This window comes from Eptatretus burgeri, chromosome 15, assembly GCF_056783735.1.
Source record: "Eptatretus burgeri isolate ZD-2024b chromosome 15, Ebu_testis_v1, whole genome shotgun sequence".
Taxonomy (NCBI): domain Eukaryota; kingdom Metazoa; phylum Chordata; class Myxini; order Myxiniformes; family Myxinidae; genus Eptatretus; species Eptatretus burgeri.
Window position 1 is genome coordinate 44128112 of NC_140975.1, and position 22574 is coordinate 44150685.

At 44.6% G+C, this 22574-nt stretch overlaps 1 protein-coding gene across 6 annotated transcripts in view; it reads right to left on the reverse strand.

Moving 5' to 3' along the window:
- LOC147012075 (caskin-1-like) overlaps positions 1-22574 on the reverse strand; it is a 274888-nt gene that overhangs the window by 42906 nt on the left and 209408 nt on the right. For 5 of the 6 annotated variants that reach the window (XM_085858227.1, XM_085858229.1, XM_085858226.1 and 2 more), the window contains exons 11-12: positions 20619-20720; positions 1655-1891 (exon numbers count right to left, since the gene is read on the reverse strand). In XM_085858227.1, coding sequence (XP_085714353.1) covers positions 1655-1891; positions 20619-20720 — 339 coding nt within the window. The remainder of the gene's footprint in view (positions 1-1654; positions 1892-20618; positions 20721-22574) is intronic. The other variant, XM_085858230.1, reaches the window with a different exon arrangement.

Below are 22574 nucleotides of genomic sequence, written 5' to 3' on the forward strand. Positions count from 1 at the left end.
AAATTGTGAAATTTGTACGTGAATGTGGTTCAATCATTCAAATCCAATGACGTTTTCCGTGTGAGATGAACAAACCAGCACCTAAAAGACATTCCATGCGAAATATGGGTGGATCAGTTTGAGGCCCCAGGATATGTCCTGAAGGGGAAATCTTCTGGAAGACCAAGAAAGTCAAATGAAAGGGCAAATGCTGTTATGGAGGTATTTACCAACAGCCATAAAAAGTCAATTAGGAGAGCATCACTCGAGTTAAACATTCCAAAAAAACCTCTGTTTATGATATCCTTCACAAAGAATTGAGGTTTAAAGGTTATAAAATGTGAATAGTTGATGAACTTTTAGAAAAGGGTTACGAAACAAAAGGAAATTCTTGTCAGGAATTAATTGAGCGGATAGAATCGGGCAAACATGATTTTTAATCAAATCTCATTTTTGGTGATTGGGCCACATTTCACATATTGGGCAAAGTTAATCGTCACAATTGTAGAATATTGGGAGAAGAAAATCCACATGAATTGTATGAACATGCAACAGATTCACCTAAAGTCAACGTCTGGAGTGCCATGTCACATTCTCACATCTTTGGACCCTATTTCTTTGATGAACGCACTGTTACCACCATTTCGTACCTCAACATGTTACGAGAGTTCTATATTCCACAACTCCAAGAAAATCCCGATTTATTACAAAGAGCTATCTTTCACCAGGATAGAGTACCACTCACTTTGCTCAAATTGTTAAAAGTGTTTTTATATCAAACTTTCTCAGAACGCTGGATTGGTCGAGGAGGACTTATGAAATGGCCTGCTCGTTCACCCGACTTAACACCTTTAGATTTTTATCTCTGGGTTTTTTTTTTCTTAAAGTAAAGTCTACACTAGCAAACCAAGGGACATTGAAGAACATAAATATCATATTGTTGATGCTGTGTCATTCATCCCTGCAGCTGTGTTTAAAAACGTTTTTTTTTAGAATTTGACTGCCGAATTAGACTGATTATTGTGAATGATGGATGACATGGAGAAGTTTATCAATAAATTCGAGAATATCTCAATAATGCCATAAAAAATTAAATAACCTAAAACATACAAGTATACCGCATGTACTCGTGTCAAATTTATGTCAATATAAGCATATTATGAGAACAACAATAAAACTAGTCAATGTTCTTTTTGGTATATTAATTTTCGGACACCCTGTGTATAAAAATAATTAATGTTTAATTCCATGCTGCCACCTGTGTCATGTAGCCGCTTTCATGTGACCAAGGCATAATTGCATAATACAGGTTTTACTGCATCAGTATTTTTAATGCTTTCAGTGCAAACCACAAAAAGAAGTGAAATGCCTGTTGAACCGACACAAGACCACTGGGCAGTCAAAAATGGTGAAAACTAAATCACACCCTGATGATCTCAAAATGGCTCCTGAAAACTATGGCCGGAAGGAAGCAACATCACAGAACAAGCAAGAAAGATGGAACAAATGGAGAAACAACTGAAAAAAGTCAACAAAGCTAATCATACAAAAGTGATGAGTCAATGCAAATTAAATAGATTCATGCCATAAAGCAATAGCAGTGGGAAACGTGCAAATCATGCAGGAATGAATGAATGAATATTAGATAAAGTAAGCAGCAGCATGAGGCGCACACCTGTACTCGGTGCTGCCTGCGCCTCACTAGTAACCTCTGCCTTTTGGGTGTTAGGAAGGGGAGGTGGGGGCGGTAAGGGCAGGGGCAGGGGTGTGCCAAGACCAAAGGCTCGGCCTGGCGGCGCGGTTCCTGTGACCTGCTGCTGCTGCCGCCGAGGCTGGTGGCAAAGGCGCAGAGTGCAGTAGGCTCGTGAGGTTAGAGATGTGCTACCACTCACTGAAGCAGAGAGGCAAGAGGCTGAAAAGGGGGACAGGAGGAAAGGAAAGAGTGAAAGGGTGTATACAAGGGTATCAAACAAGAAAGTAGAGGAAGAAAGGAAGTAGAATATTAGAATAGGCCTGCACCTTGCAGTTCAAAGCTTGCCATACAAAGCAGGAAGCTAATGAAGGTTTTCCAAATGCTACAGCATTAATCAGTGCAATGTCAGAAAGGTTAGTGAATAATTGCCATCTGTGCTGCAATGTGTGCAACCATGTTGCACCATCACACTTCTTTTATTGCAACAATAATGGGGAAAATAATGGACAGGAAACTATCCATCACCTGTTGTTTATACCAAGTATAGTCTTTTGTATGTGAATGCAATACAATCTGCAAAGCTTCAGAAGTAGATTGAAAGACCGTCAGTGTGTTAAAACAGCAAAATGATTCAGGTCAAACAAGGTCCTTCATTACCGGTACTCATGCAAAAAGAACTGCAAAAGAGATCATCACAAGGTCGACCTTTTTCCGCTAATGTTAAGTGGAAAAATAGAATGCTAAAATGGGTTAAGCTAGGTTGGGTTAAGCCAGCATTGACCGTGTATCGAGTAGGATAGATTTACATCTGAAACAGGAACCTGTCAGAGGTAAGTTGTACGTAACATGTACACTGAGATGGCATATAAAAAAGCTATACAGGCGTGGCGTGGCTTGGGGAATACAGATCCGGCGTACTCCCCCCCCCCCCACCCCAGCTTCATGGAATACCACACACACAGGGTATAGTGAGCTGCAGAGGGTCTTGAATGGCAGTGGGATGCTTTGGTGAATGGACTGTCCCCGCACGGTGGAACAGCCAATTACAGGACCAGCAGCGTGCTGGAAGGTGGGCCCAAGGGCTTAAATCCCACGTCCACATGCGCAGCAGACATACTGTATTTTTCCTCTTCATTTCCTCGCATAGTCGCCTCTTTGGTGCATTCTCTCAGTGACTGTGTACGTCATCTCCCCGCCATTGTCCCTCTCACCTCCAGTCGTCCTACACCCCACCAGCCTGTGTCATTTGCCAGACAAGCTCAAGCCTCACAAAAGCCCTTGCCTTTTCCCCTTTGTTCGGGAATGACGGCTTACAGTTTATTTCTGGCACCTTAGAAGGTAAATTATTACCTCGGTCACTGAAGGTGGACGGAGGTTATGTTTTCATCCCTGTCTGTCTGTCTGTCTGTCTGTCTGTCTGTCTGTCAGCATGATATCTAAAAAAAAGTTATGGATGGATTCAGACAAGATTTGGTGGACAGTTTCGGTGTATGACAAAGACAAATTGATTTGATGTTGGTGACGTTCTGAATCCAGATACTAGAATTTTAAAGTGATTCTTCACCTTTGTTTGATGGAGCCAAAAATGATACATTGCACGATATCTCAAAAAGTTGTGTATGGATTATGACAAAATTTGGTGGATGCGTTGGATCCATCCATCCATCCATTGGGACCATGCTCTGTGCACAGCATTGGTGCTGCCTTAGCAGTCTCTTTGGCTATTGGGTATAATCCTGGACAGGTCACCACTCTTGACACAGGACACAGGCAATCTGGCACTCATTTTGCCGACCTCAGAAGGATGACAGTCAGAGTCAACCCCACCTGGTATTTGAACTCAGGATCCTCAGATCCCAAACCCAGCACACTAACCATTAAGCCAACACCAGGCATGATGAGTTGGATAGGTGATGAGAACAAGCCGATTAGATTTTGGTTCAGGTCCAGATACAGATCCGGCGTATCAGTAGGATACAAAACGTAAACTGTTCAGCCTGGTGAAGGTGTGCACTCAAACGAGTGTCCTTCTAGTTTCCCCGTGCACGCAAAGCGAAAAGTGGAGTGAAGCAATTTTAATTGGTTCATGTCCATCCATCCATCTATCTGCCTACAAACATCAGCTTATGATGAAGGAACAACTTATGTAAATTGAATGTTATATTTTGAACACGAATCAGAATATTAAACGGAAGACAAGTCTTTCGTTTTTACTGTATATTGGCTTTGAATTCGCCCCGATCGCACATACAAAGAGAGGATTGAGATAATATTTTTACTGTCTGTCTGCTTACTTAGTGAAACAAAATTAAAAATCATTCCAAACAGGAAACTTACTGTTTTTATCGACGTCATAATGGACACGTCAAGCACGAATAACCAATGCAACTTGTTCGATAGGTTGGTGTAATAGACACTGCTTCAACGGCGGTAAATTCTGGAATTCATTTATTTATACGACTTTTACAATCTTTATTTTATTTAAATTGAATTATATACTTTAACATTGCAAAACAGTTGAACACTGCCTTCTTGTAACTTCCAATAACAGTACAGTACAGTACTACAATAACTTTCAACCAATTTTGCAGTACAATACTTGGACATGTTCCAAACGGTGATTTATAAGATTGCTTCGATAGAGCTAAACCTCAGGAAATTTTTTTTTAAACCATCTTTAAAATCATTATTTTATTTTACTTGAAGTATACTGTATTGTTACGTTTGAGGGGGGGGGGGTATGCATTCAAAGGGTAATTAGGATGTTTAATTAGGTATGCCATGCTGTTCGAGTTTACCAGGATCTCGATGTAATAAGTAGCAATTCAGTGGTGATAAGTTGTCTAGTAAATGTTCATTTCTTCAAGGGGGAAATGATAATTGTCACGTAATTAGATAGGGACACGGGATAGGGTAAGTGTGTCTGCGTAAACCCCTTTTAGTAGTCCCTGGAGGCTGGCCGTGACGTCACAGGACAAGGCTGCGGATGGCTCCGCCCCGTGATCACGATTGGCGGAAGGCGACGGTGGTGGGCCAATAAAACGGCTCGATTGGAAGTGACGAGGACGGGAGGATAAAAAGGTTCTGTTCGGGGTCGAAAAGGAAGAGGAAGAAGATCGGGACAAAAAGATCGTGTTTTTTTCGTGTGGAGGCTGTTGCGCGGAGAGCGTGCTTGTTGTTGTGCTGATTCGATAGTGTTCTTCATCGTGTCTTGGAGCCTTGCTAAGCCTCGTGCCTCACCTTGGTTGGCTCTGGGGTTCTGCTGATTCGGAGTACGGGGTCGAACGGCGGGGGGACCTGCCTCCCTCTCCTGCTCGCAATTTGGCGCCAGAACTGGTTCCCTGGCGGCTGTGAGCGGACTTGGGCCAAGACCAGGAGGTCGACAGCACCACGGTTTCTCCTGTCCCCCTGACGAGAGCAAGGCCAGCTCGTCCGACGCCAATCCAGGGACGGTTGCGTACACACCATGGTCCAGCCTGACCACCAGAAATAGCTACGTTTTGTGTGTATGTGTGTGTGTGTGTGTGTGTGTGTGTGTGTGTGTGTGTGTGTGTGTGTGTGTGTGTAATTGGCGCCTTAGAGGGTTTGAGATCTGTATATTCATTGGAATTGTCTGTGTTTTCCCCACGCCCGATCCCACACCATCCCGTCGAATCACCCCGGATCCCTCTTGTTGCCGAGTCTTGTTATTTCTGGTTAATAATAAAAACAAATAAACATCATCAACTCAGTGAAAAGTGACTCGTGCCACCTTCCTCGTCCTGTTTGCGGTAGAGCAATTAGAACCGCCATGTTTGGGTTATAAATAAATAAACCGCCTCCATCGTTTCGGCTCATTCTACGTTGGCGGGACTGTTCAAGTCCCGTGGACATCACATTGGTGTCAGGAGTGGGATGTTCGAACCCCTCTAAATTATATTTGGTATCGGGAGAATATACCAAGATTAAAATCTCGCCACGAATTGGAATATAAAATTACCACAGAAAAGCGCGCGAGCGCGGGAAAATTTTGGCGGGATTTTTCAAATTTAAATTAATTGGCGGAAAACGGGACTTCTGCACCATGGCGGATGTGCAGATGTTTGAGGAGGAAGGCCACATGTCTGGCAGCGAGTCGGGGGAAGAAGGGAGAGACGGGGGTAGGGTTGGAACCTCCCCCATTCCGAGCGTGGACCGTGCTTCATCGCCCGTAACGGAGCCGACAGCGCCGGAAACCGGCACGATGACGATCTGGACAATGTTGGAACGTTTAATGAGTGCAATTACAGCACAGGGGGCAAAAATGATGGCACAGGGGCACAAATGGCAGAAATGACGGCACAAATGGAAAATCAATTCGTGACACAGAGGGCAGACATGACGGCACAGGGGGCAGAAATGACGGCACAAATGGAAAATCAATTCTTGACACAGAGGGCAGAAATGACGGCACAAATGGAAAATCAATTCGTGACACAGAGGGCAAAAATGACTGCACAGGGGGCAGAGATGGCGGATCGATTGGGGGTAATGGGGGAACAGTTGGGTGCACGGATTGATTTAATGAGGGATGAATTGGGGGAAAAGATGAAGAAAATGAAAACTGAGATGCAGGAGTGTGTGGATGTTAAATTGGGAGAAATACAAAGCAAATTCGAGGATAGATTGGAGGAAACAAAGGTAGAAATTACATTGGAGGGGGAAAATATACGAAACAAATTGGTAGATAAAATTGATGCAACGAACATTCGGGTTGATAAAGTGGATGAAAGCCTGGAACGTCATCGTGCCTGTGTGGATGCTCGTATGCAGCTGCAAGTTGAAGAGTGGGGAGAGCTGAGGAAGCAAGGGATAAATTTGGCGGAGGAGGTAAAAGGATTGGAGGCTCGTTTGGACGAACAAGATAAAATTATGAGCCAAGATGAAATCTTGGATAAAGGCCTGGTAGAGCCGTCTTTTGTAAGTAGAGTGTCCGGGTTGGTTGAGGAGCAGCTACAAACTCGCGACGGAGCCTTGGAGGAGGTTGTGCGGGCCCAGAAGATCCTGCGGGAAAAGGTGAATCGGTCCATTCAACGTTTGGAACAGGAGGCAAAATTGACCCATGAGACCCTCACCACAAAACATCTTTGGCCACAGTGGGCTCCGAAATTGGATACGCAGCAACAAGGGTGTTTGATCCCTGGGCTGGATTCGGACAAGGGAGAAACTGAGAAGCGGGCCACCGTAAAAGTGATCCCCTGGTAAATTTCGACGGGTCAGGGAGCGTTGAAGCTTTTCTGACGCAATTTGAGTGCATTTCCCGACTAAACGGGTGGAATGAGCGGGAACGTACAGGGAATTTGGTGGCAACATTGCGGGGACCAGCCGCAGATGTGTTAAACATGATCGCGGATGGGATGTTGACCAGCTCCCACATTTGTGAGGCGTTGAGCCGTCGGTTTGGGTTCGCGGCAAACTGTGATCTGGTGCGGGCCCAGCTCCAGCACCGCAGATTAAAGCCGGGTGAGACAGTGCAGGAGCTGGCGCAGGACATTTACCAATCAGTCAGGATCGCGTATCGGGACCTTACAGTGGAGGCATGGGATAGACTGGCACTAGAGAAATTTTTAGCTGCTCTTCCTGACCCTGAGGTCCGAGCGCTAGTGGAGTTACAGGATCCACCCACCGTTCACCGAGCTGCCGAGTGCGCGGCCAGGCTGGCCTCGTGGAGTCGGCCGGGTCGGGTTCCAGAGAGGCCATCGGTGACGATCCGACAGGCGGAGATCCAGGATCAGGGAGGGGGGCTGGGAGAAATTGGCATTACCCAAATGTTTCAGGAAATTTGCCAGAAACTGTCAAGTTTGATAAAGGGTAATCCGGTAGTTATTGCGCCAAAGCGACGGGGTCCAGCCCAGCCAATACAGCAATTCGATTATGGCCGAGGGGGTCCGGAACCGGAAGAGACATTTCACCGATACTCACGGGAGCCTTTTATGGGGAGTTGTTTCCGGTGCGGGCGAAGAGGACACATGCAACGATATTGCCGGTACCCGGCGATGGAGGGACCCTCCAATAGACTTTTAGACTCGGAGAGGGTGAATCCTCCTGCTGAACCGCCAGGTCTATCCGAGTTGCCCTTTCATAGGTCGGGTCCGGAGATCACTGTCGGGGGTCGGGGAGACTAGATTGGGCTGAGCATATACGGCTATGCTCGGCTGCTGAGATTGTGGCGAAGTGCCCTCCTTTGGTGGAAAAAAAAATGAATTGTGAGAAAATTGGCATGGGTTTGTAAGTTCTGCTGGGTTTTAGAGTGACAATCGGGACAGTGGGTAATTGGTAACAAAGCGGGCACAAGTGGCTGTCCAATGGCTGGTGCGTGGATCGGGTGAGAACTGCTGTGAGTTGTTTTAAGTTAAGAAGTGAAATGTATAGTGCACACATTGATTTTTTATTGGACATGGTGTGGTAACAGGGAAGGTCATGGTCGGCGAAGTGTTAGAAATGCAGGTGTCACATGTAAGGCCGATGGGGTGGGGGAGTCTTGTGGGTTTTGTGGGTGGGGATGATGTGCTTGTCCACAGGGATTGCTGAAGCTCACGGTGAGCGGGAATTGCGACCCCCTTCAAGGAGATTCACCCCTGGTGGCTAATGGTGACAGTGTCTGGAGGCAACTGGGAGAGGGTCTGGTTGGGCGACCAAGGCGGGTAGGACCTTGGCGACCCAGGAAGGCCAGAGGAGCCAGTGAGACCCCTTCCAGTGTGTTGTACGGGATGAGAGCTGATGGCTACCAGGGGGGTGGGAATAAAAGGGAGCAGGGCGGAGAAACGTCTGGGTTGGACTAAAGCTTACCTGTGGGCATGGTTGCACCTGAGATGCCCCCATCATCTTGTGGTAACCCACCCCACGGCCACGACGGGATTCAGCCTGCATGATTAAAATGAGGACCATGACCTAGAAATGTGATGATGACCATGGTGTGAGTGTTGTGAAGATGTACGAGTCCCACTCGATCCCGCACAACTTGACATGTGCAGCAAGGGCATGATGTCCGCATAATTTTGGGGCAAGCAAATTTGAAAATTGGCTCCCCAGGTAACGCTGGGTCTATTAGCATCCACTGGGGGAGGCGGTCAAGTGTAAATATCCTGTGAATAGTGTCGTTAAGGCTTAGAGAAGGAATGTAAAGTATGTGTTGTGTTTTTGTGGAACCTTTTGTTTCCCCTCCCCAGATCACTGGAAGAGTGCTGGGCAAGAGCGATGATCCAGAAGATGGAGTGCACCTTCGCTCAGTGCTATCATGTGATAAAAAAAACAAACAAAAAAAAAAAACGAATGATTGTTTAGGTGAGGATAAGGCCATAAGGGGGTAGTACATTAAGCAGGATAGGTAAGTTCGCTGCGACTCGCTGCCCATTGCCCCTCCTACTTTATTTTGTTAGGTTAATTAGGTGTGAGTCAGTAAGTGTTAAGGCTGGTACGGTAGCGCCTGTGATATACCTTGCAGGAGCTGCGGTACCAGAGGAGGGGACAGTGTTACGTTTGAGGGGGGGGTATGCATTCAAAGGGTAATTAGGATGTTTAATTAAGTATGCCATGCTGTTCGAGTTTACCAGGATCTCGATGTAATAAGTAGCAATTCAGTGGTGATAAGTTGTCTCGTAAATGTTCATTTCTTCAAGGGGGAAATGATAATTGTCACGTAATTAGATAGGGACACGGGATAGGGTAAGTGTGTCTGCGTAAACCCCTTTTAGTAGTCCCTGGAGGCTGGCCGTGACGTCACAGGACAGGGCTGCGGATCGCTCCGCCCCGTGATCACGATTGGCGGAAGGCGACGGCGGTGGGCCAATAAAACGGCTCGATTGGAAGTGACGAGGACGGGAGGATAAAAAGGTTCTGTTCGGGGTCGAAAAGGAAGAGGAAGAAGATCGGGACAAAAAGATCGTGTTTTTTTGGTGTGGAGGCTGTTGCGCGGAGAGCGTGCTTGTTGTTGTGCTGATTCGATTGTGTTCTTCATCGTGTCTTGGAGCCTTGCTGAGCCTCGTCCCTCACCTTGGTTGGCTCTGGGGTTCTGCTGATTCGGAGTACGGGGTCGAACGGCGGGCGGACCTGCCTCCCTCTCCTGCTCGCAATTTGGCGCCAGAACTGGTTCCCTGGCGGCTGTGAGCGGACTTGGGCCAAGACCAGGAGGTCGACAGCACCACGGTTTCTCCTGTCCCCCTGACGAGAGCAAGGCCAGCTCGTCCGACGCCAATCCAGGGACGGTTGCGTCCACACCACGGTCCAGCCTGACCACCAGAAATAGCTACGTTTTGTGTGTGAGTGCGTGTGTGTGTGTGTGTGTACTTGGCGCCTTAGAGGGTTTGAGATCTGTATATTCATTGGAATTGTCTGTGTTTTCCCCACGCCCGATCCCACACCATCCCGTCGAATCGCCCCGGATCCCTCTTCTTGCCGAGTGTTGTTATTTCTGGTTAATAATAAAAACAAATAAACATCATCAACTCAGTGAAAAGTGACTCGTGCCACCTTCCTCGTCCCGTTTGCGGTAGAGCGATGAGAACCGCCATGTTTGGGTTATAAATAAATAAACCGCCTCCATCGTTTCGGCTCATTCTACGTTGGCGGGACTGTTCAAGTCCCGTGGACGTCACAGTATACTTAAACACTGCTTGGGGCATCGTGTTCCATGAACTCGCTAGTTTTATTAAACCTTCCCCGATAACATATGGGAAGCTTATAGCTCTTGTCGGGTTTGTTTCTACAATTAGTACCCAATTTTTAATGGGACTACAAAGTTTCTTGGACCTCTCGGAGTACTAAACCACCTTTTCGGTTTACTCTTTTTCTAGCCAATGTCCAAGCTGTTTCTTGGATCCAGATGCGACTTTTGCAATGAAATTTTGCATCAATAATGGGAACAAAAAGTAGTCGGCGTTGTCATAATTTGTTTGATCTTTACATAATATTTAAGGTCATGACCCAATTATAGTCATTTTAACATTTTTCACCAAAACTCCATAAAGGTTTGTCGAATCAGACCAAAATTGCCTTCGCTAGATAGCATAGAGTAAGATGCATTTACACTTCATTTACATCATACCTCTCCGAGTTACAGGTCATAGTCCGGGAGCCAACCTGTGTACGAGGCTGTTTTAGGGTTGGACCTTACAGCCTCTGCTATAAAATTTTACACCCCCAGGATGTTTAGATATATGTTTGCAGTTCATGAAAACCAATGTTGGCAATTCATAAGCTCTTGCGAAAAATTTTGGCGGACGTTTTTGTTTGAGGAAGATTTGAAAAATTTGATAAAACAGTAATTGTCAATAAAATTTCTAAAAAAATTAAAAAATCACATTCATTAAAAATAAATGTGAACTAAATGTAAGAATTCAATCAGTGCATTGTAAAATGACAAAAAAAATTGCCTTTGTGGAAGTAAACCTCGTAAAAGTACATAATTTTGTGAAAAATGCCTTAAAAATAACGTTTTTTGAAGATGGCCTTTAGAACTTTTCTTATCATAGGCAGATGCTGCATTAGAATACTAATTTCTCTTAATGTGATATGAACATGGTATCCATGGCTAATTAAAACAGCAAATTTGAGTGAGTTCTATCAATTTTTAAAGAGAAAATTAACATTTTTGTCAACCAAAGTTACCCCTACCCCCAAAATCCTCTTACTCTATTGAACACAGTTCGGTTAAGGTTTGCTGGATCCAGGTTGGGTACTTCACAGTTCACTCTTCCAAAGGAAAATTCAATGGTGTTTGGAGTGACATGGCCCTGGAGCAGACATATAACAATGAAGGGAAGACATCTCTGTTCAAAGGCATATCTCAGGCACCAGCTGCTCGAGATAAATATGTGAAGACAGCACCATTTCTCACAGCTGTATCAGAGAACATAAAGTCTATGGCTAATCTAGGCCAACAGGAATCTACTCATCATGGAGAAACATAAGCAGGCAACAGAAGAACATATGCATGTTGAGGAGATCAAGAAAGTGATATGCCAGCAGATGATAAACCCATTCCAGTGTAACAACCAAGTGGATCTGCTCAATAGAGCAACTGGTGAGAAGGATGCTTCAAAAGACTTGGTCCATGCTCAAGCTAAGGGCATGGAAGCCATTATGAAAGCAGAAGAGGTGGTCTCTATTAAGATTGAACCACTGAAGCTGGTAACTTTCTCCTCACAGAAGAAATCAAACCCATCAAGGCAACAGAGTTTAATCAGGATCTATCAAGATGAGACTGCAGCTACACGTGTGCTGTGTTTCTATCGAGATGCCGACCCAGTCACAAGACAGATTGCATTTTCCCATGAGTGGACAGACTACCCATCATCCCTGTTTGAGGTTGATCCACGCTTAGCACAGGGGTTTGTAATGCGCAAAGGCAACAAGTCTGATTTCGTGGCAGTGCTAATTGCTGAAGCTGAGCAGGATGTTGTTTTACAGCTGCCATCATTACCACAGAGTGACCTATACACAGTTTATCTGGTAGACACAATGGCATTTGTAAATAAATACCAAAAATGGGTGTGAAAACATTTGGTGAACTTCCCCAGCTGTATCTTCGCAAGCTCCTGCAGTTGAAACCTGAAATGTGCAACTGTGTCAACATCATTGGTGATCAGTATGATTTTGATGATAGCCATACTTTGAAGGGTCATGAGCAGCAGAGGAGAAACCAGACAGACCAGGCAAGACAATTCTCACCATCCAAGAGTCTAGAAATTCCAGACTGGAATTTACTCATGAAGAATCCAAGAAATAAAGGAAATCTTCAGAACTTCATTGGCACTTCCCTTTGTGAGAGTCCTGAAGCTATTCCGGATGGAGTGACCATCATTCTTGGTGGTATGATGGAAAACAAAGGTCACACTCTTTCCATCACATCAGCATCAAGTTCAGTTCTGGACTTACCTTGTGAAGAACATGAAGAGGCAGACACAAGGATTATTGCTCATCTTGCATATTGTGGAATATCTTGATCACCATCGAGCTGTTGTGCATGCAACAGATACAGACATAATTATGCTGTGTATATATCACTTCTGCTGCTTGAACACATTGCAAGAACTCTGGATACAACGGCAGAATCAATACCTACCTATTCATGAGCTGGTAGAAGTGTTGAGCAAGAAGTACCAGAAAATCCTCTTGATGTCGCAGCTACACTTCTGTGCACATATGTGTTGTGTGGATGTGACACAGTGAGCTACCCATTCAGAAGGGGAAAAGAAGAGGTCAGGTCAGGTATGGGAGCATGTGCCAGAACAGTGCGTCGCTGCGTCCACTTTCCGCCGGTACTCCAGGGGCCTCCATCTGGCCATCCCCCAGGCAGATGCCAGGCCCATCCCCATCTCCTTGAGATGATGGTCAACCTGCTGCAACCATGAGGCACGTGGTGGGCCCACTGGCCTCCTCCACTCATGAGACTCCCTCGCTGAGAGAATCTGGTGAGCAGGATCAGCGTCAGGAAAACGAGCCACATGTCCATACAGCCGCAGCTGACGCTCACGGACTATGCAGGTAACAAATCTCATCCGAGTCTCTCTCAGCAACCGCTCGTTGGACACAAAATCCGACCAGCGATAGCCAAGGATTCTTCGAAGAGACCTGGTACCAAAGGAATTAAGTCTCTGTCTCAGATCCTTGGTCAAAGTCCAAGTCTCGCACCCATAGAGCAAGACTGGAAGTACCAAGGACCTGAAGACTCGGACTTTCGTCCTCCCGCACAGGTACCGGCAGCGCCACACCCCATGATCCAGTGAATCCATGACTCCCCAGGCCCGACCCAGACGTCTATTGACCTCCGGCTCACAACCTGCGGAGACATGAATATCACTGCCAAGGTAAGTGAATCTATCCACGACCTCAACATCCTCACCACAAACAGACACAGACAGGACAGCAGCATCCAAGATGTCACCGAAAGCCTGGATCTTAGTTTTGACCCAAGAAATCCGTAATCCCAACGGCTCCGACTCCTCATTCAGCACCTCGAGGGCCCCCAAGAGGATGTCTAAAGTCTCCGCAAAGATGACTGCATCATCTGCAAAATCAAGGTCCGAGATCTTGACATTGCCAAACGATGCACCGCAACTTGATCTCTCCGACATCCTCCCTAAAATCCAGTCCATACAAGTGCTGAAAAGTGTGGGGGCAAGTACACATCCCTGACGAACTCCAGTAACAACTGGAAATAAGTCAGAGATGGTACCACCACACTTCACAGCACTCTCAGTACCAGAGTAGAGTTCAGACATCAGATCGATCAGTTTCGGTGGCACCCCACGAAGACCAAGAATCCTCCAGAGGACATCCCGATTCACTGAATCGAACGCTTTACAGAGATCAACATAGGCTGCAAGCAGCCCCTGCCGAAACTCTCGTCTGCGTTCGGTGAGGACACGAAGGGCAAGGATACGGTCAATCGTTGACCTCTTTGGTGTAAAGCCTGAGTGCTCTGGACGCTGGTGCTCAAGCAGATGGTGGCGAACCCTATCAAGAATTATCCGAGCAAAGACCTTGCCCGGCACTGAGAGCAGCGTCACCCCTCGGTAGTTGTTGCAGTCTTGGCGATCACCCTTCCCTTTCCAGAGAGGGACAACAAGGCCCCTCTTCCAGTCAGTTGGGATGATGCCTGTGTTCCTGTGAAAAGAAGAGCGGCACAGGTTTCTCTGGGACTGATAGGAAACCTTCCCCACCTTGTTGATTTTGGAAGAGATAGTGAAATGGCAGCAACAGAATGTATCATTGATGAGGCCAGAGTATACTGGACTGCTCTGCATGGCCAAAAAGGGTTCAGCTGTTTGGATACCCTCAGGCAGCATATGTTTGTCTCTTCAAAATTAGACCTTAGGTCACTGCCAGCAACAGAAGATGCGTTTTACTTCCTTGTTTTAAGAGCATTATATCAATTGCTTCTGTATAGACGTGCACATCTCAGTGACCGAGCACTTCCCCCAGCCACAACATTTGGCAGAACCCTTATCAATGGAAAACTGGTCCCAATTCTCATGTCTAAGCCAGCCAAGCCAAACATAGACAAAACGGTGTCTTGCATGTGCAAATTATTCAAATGTCTGAAACGATGTTCATGCAAAAAGGCTGCTGTGCCTTGCTGAGTGACATGCATATGCCTTCGTCAGAGAGGTTCATGTGGTGGAGTTGTTTCAGAGAGTGACTCTTCCTCTGAAGAGGATGTTTCATGTCACAATATTGTGTTAATCCATTTCTAATTTTATCTTCCTTAAAACCATGGCATGTAAAAGTATGTTCTTGTTCCTGACCCCATTGATAGTCAAGCATTTCTGAGTTGCATAAATCTTTTGTTGTTTGACATATAACCTTGTCAATTGTAGGTAGGTTAAATCTACACCAATTGTGATATAGGAAATGAACTCCTCTTTAATAAGAGGGGTCATTTGTGTATATAGGTTTAGTGGTTATGATTTTAGGACAATATGAATTACCCCTACCCCCATCCTACATCTTCGCTTTTGCCAACATTGTGTTATCAGAGGGGGCTCGCAAAAGTGTTGACTGTGTTGTTGCGCAAGAGTTTCACCATTGCCAACATTGGTTTTCATATACTCAAAGGGTGTCTCTTTATGAAAATCAACACAAAATTTTTATAGCAGACCGGGCAATTTTTTTTTAATTTTGATCGGTTGGCTCCCGGACTATCATGGTCAACTGGCACTCTGAAAAATAATGTATTTTTGTCATCACTCAATTTTGCCAATGTGGAATCTCAAAGACCACTTGGCCTTCCAATATGTTCTTGTCTCATAATAGTGGATCTGCACTGAAGTTGTTTGATTTGCGTCCTTGAACTATGTTTTTCGGATTGTGACCGAATGAACAACAAGAAAAAGAGCAATCAGAGATTGCAGACTTCTTTTGAGTGGTGTATTTTTGTAGGTTTTAGGGTAAATCCAATATGGCTGCCAAACCATGTGACCTATGATATCATATGTGTGAATCTTTTGTTCTTTCACCTCAATCTGTTCAGCCACTTCAGAGAAGAAGATTTTTCAAGGTGTTTTTTTTCTTCTCAAAAACAATATGGCTGCCGAATCACGTGACCAATGACGTCATTTTTTTCTGTGGACTATTTTATCCCTAGATGACCCTAAAAAATTTTCATACTGATCGGATGTGGCGTTCTACATACGCAATTATGACGTCATAATGAGAGCACCTATGGCGGCATAAAAAATCCAACACATTCCCCATGAGGAGTACTTGCCGTGTGCCAAGTTTCAATTTTTGTTTGGTGCGGTTTCAGAGATACAGAAGTCCAAAGTTTTTACGTTTTCCAATGTGGGTGCAAAACCACATGACCGCCGAATTAGACTGTCATGTCATAATTGTGATTCAAACATTCTACATGAGTCGTCACACTAATGGTGAAAATTTCATCTAATCCAACAAGCGGTTGCAGAGAAAACCACGAAAGTTCTGTGTGGACAAACAAACAAATGAAAAATCACTCATGAAGTGAGAACTTGGCGAAACAGCACAAAGTAGAATGGCACTCGGTAGAGCGTGTACCTCTGCCAGGTTAAACAGTTCACATTTTGTATCCCACTGATGGGCTGAATCCGAACCAAAATCCAATCTGCTTGTTCTTCTCACCTATTCAACTCATCCACCTTGTTTTGTCATAACTCATCCACTTTTTGAGATATAGTGACATATTTAGTTTTTGGTCCTATCGATCAATTTTAGAAATCAGGCCTGTGTTGACCTTTTGACCTTAAAATCAATTGGTCGTTGAATTCAGCGACCTGACATGAAAATGCTCTTCATATTTCAAGTTAATTGGATTAAAAATGAGGATGTTAGAAAATTTGGCCCAAATTTGGCTTTTGGCCTATTTTGACCTTTTGGCCTTTGTTGACCTCAAAATTAATAGATGGTTGAATTCAGTGACCTGATATGCAAATGCTCTTCAAATTTCAAGTTAATTGGATTAAAATTGAGGATTTTAGAAATCTGGCCTATGTTGACCTTTTGGTCGACCAAATTTTATAAAACTTCAATGCGGGACCGTTGCAGGGTCGGTGTCATTAATCTCTGAAAATTTCAGAACTATCGGTTGGGTGGTTTGGGCTGGAGGTGAGCGGACAGACAAACAAACAAATGAAATTGCTCGTTGAGCAAGGAATAACTTTGTCATATCTCCATGATCTCTGAAAAAACAAAAACCTGGAAAGCAATTTGGTTTTTATAAGTCGATAGTGCTCCTGTTTAATGAGTTATAGCACTTAGTTTGGTCATGATCATAACTTGGAAGTCAATCGGACTTGAAATGGCATTTTTATCGTAATTTGAAAGTTTTGACCCGACCCCCCTGACATTCGACCCCCGACCGCTAAGAAGGGTGTTTGTGTGACACCCCAATGAGACATATGCTTGGATGCAGAATTGGAAGATGCACATTTTGGATTTGGTTTGAAGTCGATACGACCATTTTAGCGGACGTTATTGCGAAAATAAGAATTTTGGTTTTTCGGTGACCTTGACCTTGACCTTTGACCTAGATTCACCAAAAACGATAAGTGTCTAAGTTGGACCATGGCCGACGTCTGTACCCAGTTTGGTCATGATTGCTGAAATGGTGTGGCTGCTACAGGGTAAACAAACACACAAACAAACAGACAGACAGACACACAGAATGACACACACAACCAACCAACATAATTGCCAAAATCCGAAGGATTCCGGCAATTAACAAACAAACAAACACAAACACACAAACAAACGGAGGCAATCAATATACTTGTCAAAAAACAAAAAAATTTTGCCAAGTACAGACAGCAAAAAAACCAGGGTCTCAAACAAGTAAGTACAAACAGGGTCCCAAACAAACGGACCCAAATGCAATACCCTCTTCTCTGATGAGGGTAAAAAACACCTCTTTGATAATAACTTGAATAATTTTCCTCCAATTTTGATGATACTGAGTTTTTATGGACAGATTTGAGATGGGACCATCCATTGGGACCATACTCTGGGCTGAGCATTGGTGCTGCCGAAGCATTCTCCCATTGGGCACAATCCGAGACAGATCACCACTCTGACACAGGATACCAGCAAGCTGGTACTCATTTCACTGACCTCAGAACGATGACAGGCCAAGCCAACCCCGCCTGGTATTAATTCAACAGCAAAACAGGATTTGAACTCAGGACCCGAAGATTCCAAGCCCACCATTCTAACCATAAAGCCAACACCAGGCACGTGGGACAGATTTTCTTAATTTACAATCTATCCCTAAATGGTAAAGGTCAAGGTTATATGATGGACCGAACAAAATATGTTCATCATTGGATCACGGTCCAAGGGTAAGCCTCACCCTCTGGGTCATAATGCTCCTGCACTCGAGGGTGAGGGGGAGCTTACCCTTGGCGATCACTGTGATTGCAGATAAGATATCTAGTTTGTATTGATTCACTGGCTATCAGCACGAGTCTTCCCTTCCCTATATACGTGTTCTCAGCCGCCAGATCTGTCCAGGTTTTGTTGTCTCGTCCGTCCCTGTGTCGTACTCCTTTATTATAAACCATTGTTCCACAGAGTCTGGTACAAGAGAGAACATCCTTTTCCTCTTCATATTTCTCGAACAGTTGTTGTTTCCTTTGCTCCCTTCCCTGGTTTCTTTAACCACATATTTATTAAACGTTTATTTATCATTCCTGTGGTTGGGGATCGGTTACTCATCAGTGGGCAAGTACATTCCCAGCAGACACGCGAGTTCAGTTCTCAGTGAGTGTACCACGGTTTTCAGTGAGTGTACCACGGTTCTCGGTGAGTGTACCACGGTTCTCAGTGAGTGTACCACGGTTCTCAATGAGTGTACCACGGTTCTCAGTGAGTGTACCAAAACTGACTTATAACCTTTTCCTGATGCGCCAATCGGCGGTTTCCAATTTAAAACCTCCTCGTGTTTGGCATCTGGGGAGTTCATCTCGGGCGGTCTCGTGTTGACCGTTAGGGAGACCGAGATCGTGACTCTATACAGTATTGAAAATGACCATAGGGAAATGATCATTTAATTAGATTAGTTAGCTATTTTGTAGTGCATGTGTTTAGATAAGCGAAATCATCAATTACCCCAATTAGCATCGCCAAAGACCAAGTGCTTTGATAGTACCACGTCATCCTTTTATCTCTCTGTGTTTTTTCACTGTTAAATGTGCGAAATTTTCCTCCAGTTACCCCTCCCTTAAAGCATCACTCCGGTCCAGAGCAGCCACTGAGCGGAGTTGTGCCACCTGTTATGAAGTGCGGGACATCAAGTGGTCAGTGGCGCATCCCGACCATTGGAATTTGAACTACCAGGTTTGGCTGGAAATTCAACTACCAATGACTCCCACGGTGCCCAAGTCTGCTTGACATCATTCGTCCGATAGTGCATTCGGTCATCATCAATTTGTTGGTTTGTATGCGTCTCGCCCAATCTCGGTCAATCACTTTGTCGCAGCAGTTGGGTCATGGGGAATAGGAAACCACATGAATCCTTCTGGGTCATAATGCTCCTGCACATGCTACAGGATTTGCCACTGTAAGTTCGGGCTTTTCACTAGTCTCCACAATTCTGTTCTCCATTTCTACCGTCAAGACAGCTGGAGAAAAAGCAACAGATTTACGGTTTTAATCCATGGTGTAGTCACCAAAGCGTAATGCAATCTCGTTTTATGCAATGTATTGCTACAGCAAATCACCTTCTTAACTATAAACACAACACTTAGAAGTACATTCAGCTCAAAAAGATTTCTGGGAAGAAAAATGTCATAACGGCTGTTAGACTGGCAAAACGAGAAATCAACGGCCTTTAGGATTTCACGAATTGGAGGTTGTTGGACCAATAAATATCCTGGGGGGTTTATATTTGTGAAGAAAAGGTTTGCCAAGACTCCAAAAGTGTTTCATAACATTGGTCAATGGTCACTATGAAAGATAAGCTTGATGTTGGCTTAACGGTTAAGGTGGCTGATTTAAGATCTTGAGATCTTGAGTTTGAGCCCATTGTCAGACTGTTGAAATAACTCCAGGTGGGTTGATTCGCCTGTCATCGTTCCAAGGTCCACAAAATGAGTACCAGCTTCGTTGTAACAGGAGCACTGCATCAGCAACATGGCCGCACTTCCAGAAAATGATGCAAATAACAACCGCAGGCCGCATACGAAACAACTGTGAAACATTATGAATGTATATTTCATAACCATGAGGGGTGAACTTGGACACCGGTATGGAACTGAGGAGAGCAAGTGATAATATTATCCTCGAACCTCATCAGCCACCTGTGGAGCATTTATGATCTATGCATTTGACAGATTTTAATCCTTGGTACATACACTGCTGGAGTTGACAGTCATGGTATGCGGAGGCCTCAGATGAAGCATTGGAACAGAACCCTCAGTCTTGTTTTGGCACAAAATGAAAGCTCAGAGCACTGGTAATGCCTCTTTCTGTCAAGTGAGATCGCATCAAATGTCGGCCATTTCAAAAATATTGTTTACGAGTGGACAATATATTTCCATCGTTTCAAATCCATTCAAGTTCTACAGAACATGCAGCAGTCGAGTTGCTTCCCATTATTACAAATTAAATTAAAGTTCTGTCACTCTCTCCATATCTACCATGTTTGTCACTTCGTAGATGCAAGGATCACAGCATCATCCATCAGCCTCAGGTCTTACAAACCTTCACAAGTGCAAATGCTCAAACAAATTTGTTCATCATCGTTTACTGGCAAGAGTTGTTTCAGGAATTCAACAGCAAGAGGGAGTCAATATCGAAAAAAACAAAACAGTAAGAAACCTGATGATGGCCGAAAACTTGAGCCCAAGTGAGAAGTTCACTTCTCCTAGTTTATAGTCGGCCACGGAATTGGATCAGGCTGTCCAGAGCATTGAATAGTCTGAAGAGTAGCTCATCGAGCTAAAATCTGCACCGTTACCTTGGCGAGCGAGCATGCTCCCGTTGGTGAGGCATTGGTTGTACTGGTGGAAAGCCGGACGTTGCAGGGTCCCTGCACGAGGCTTGGGGGTGGTCAAATTACCTGTATGGAAGTGGGACAGTAAAAGACCAGAAATGAAATGATGGTAATTACCGATGGTAAACGCGACAGCAATGTGGCAGGCAGGGAGAGCACAAGCAATGGTGATGACTAAGTCAGTGGCGTTAAACCTTTGTTTTCCACATTTTAAAAACATTATTAAACATTTTTAAGAAGTAAAGAATTGGCATCATTATATCTTTCCGCTTGGATGTTACATCCCAAACATAATGAAAAACACTTGTAATTTGACTTATTGCCTGATGGTTTTGTCTCTTGGATTGCCTCAGGGTCACAAAATGCACAATAAGTGTTAAAAATAGGACAACTGGACCTGCAGCTTATCTGGGCCCTAGCCTAATGTTGTGACCCAAATTTAGTAGCATTCTGAATGGTGGGTCTGGAGAAGAAGTATTTGAAGGAATTTACATGATTTTCCCCAAAAATTGACGGTCGGCCATTTTGACACACTTCCAGTGTGACCTCTGCAATTGAACATCTCTACCCTGGCCCAATGTTTTAACCTAAATTTGGTAGTATTCTGACTGGTTTGGAGAACAAGATTTTTGAAGGAATTTATGCGACCACCATTTTGACTGACACCCTTCCGGTCATGTGATCGACATGGCCTCCGCAATTTAACATCAGGACCCTGTTCCTAATGTTGTAACCCAAATTTGGTAGCATTCTGACTGGTGGTTCTACAGAAGAAGATTTTTGAAGGAATTTATTAAGTTCGCTATTTTGATCCACTTAAAGTCAGGTGACCAGAACGAGCTTTGCAATCCCCGTTCCCAGTCAGGTGTGGAATGTTGCTGCCAAATTTCAGCCAGATCGGCCCAGTGGTTTAGCCGTAGAAGTGGAAATAGGAGGCTGATGGACGGTGCATGATGAAAATACCTTATCTGGAATTCTAATTCCAGATAAGCGAAAAACTCTTGCACATACATATGTGTTTGCATTATACAATATTTCTGTATTCAAGGAACCGATGTGAAGAGGCCTGAACCTAAAAGACTTTAGCAAATAGGAGATCCGTGCTAAAGAATAAAGGATTTCCCCAACACAGCAGTTTAAAAAAAAATATATTTATTTTTGGGTCGAAGGCTCATTCAATGTAAGAGCAGTCACACAAATAATCACTGGCTCTCAGACTTTCTCACTCACAAAGATAATACTGCACTTGACCTCTTTATTATATTTTTACATCAGACAAACACTGCCGGTAACTTTAAACGAAATGACAAAACTTGACGGGCCCATCTTGAAACGTCATTTTTCTCTTGGAAGTTACCAGGGCAATTAACCAGAACTCTCCCCCCCCTCCCCCTTCCACTCCCCTTAGATTGGCAACCAACAAGGTTTCTCTCTGCTGTATCCTTTAAAATTTAAATGCTGAGCATCAAGCAACAAAGCAGCACATACTTTTAAAAAGTCTTTGATATGACTTCATGCATGGTGTTAGTTTAATGATTCGGGTGGTGGGCTTGGGGTCCTAGGGATCCCAGGGTCCTGAGTTCAAATCCCGCTTGGCCATTGAATTAATACCAGGTGGGATTGACTCAGCCTGCCATCATTCTGAGGTTGGCAAAATGAGTACCAGCTTGCTGGTATCCTGTATCGGAGTGGTGACCTGTCCAGGATTGTGCTCAATAGCCCAGGAGACTGCTTTGGCAGCACCAACGCTCTGCACAGAGTTGAGTATGGTCCCGATGGATGGATGGATGGATGGATTGTATGACTTCAACAACGGATAAAATCAACAGAACATTGATTGAGCTATGCTAACCACTGTGGAAAGCAAGGAGAGGCTCACATTACGGGCGTTAACCCTTCGTTGAAGGAAAAGAGAGGACC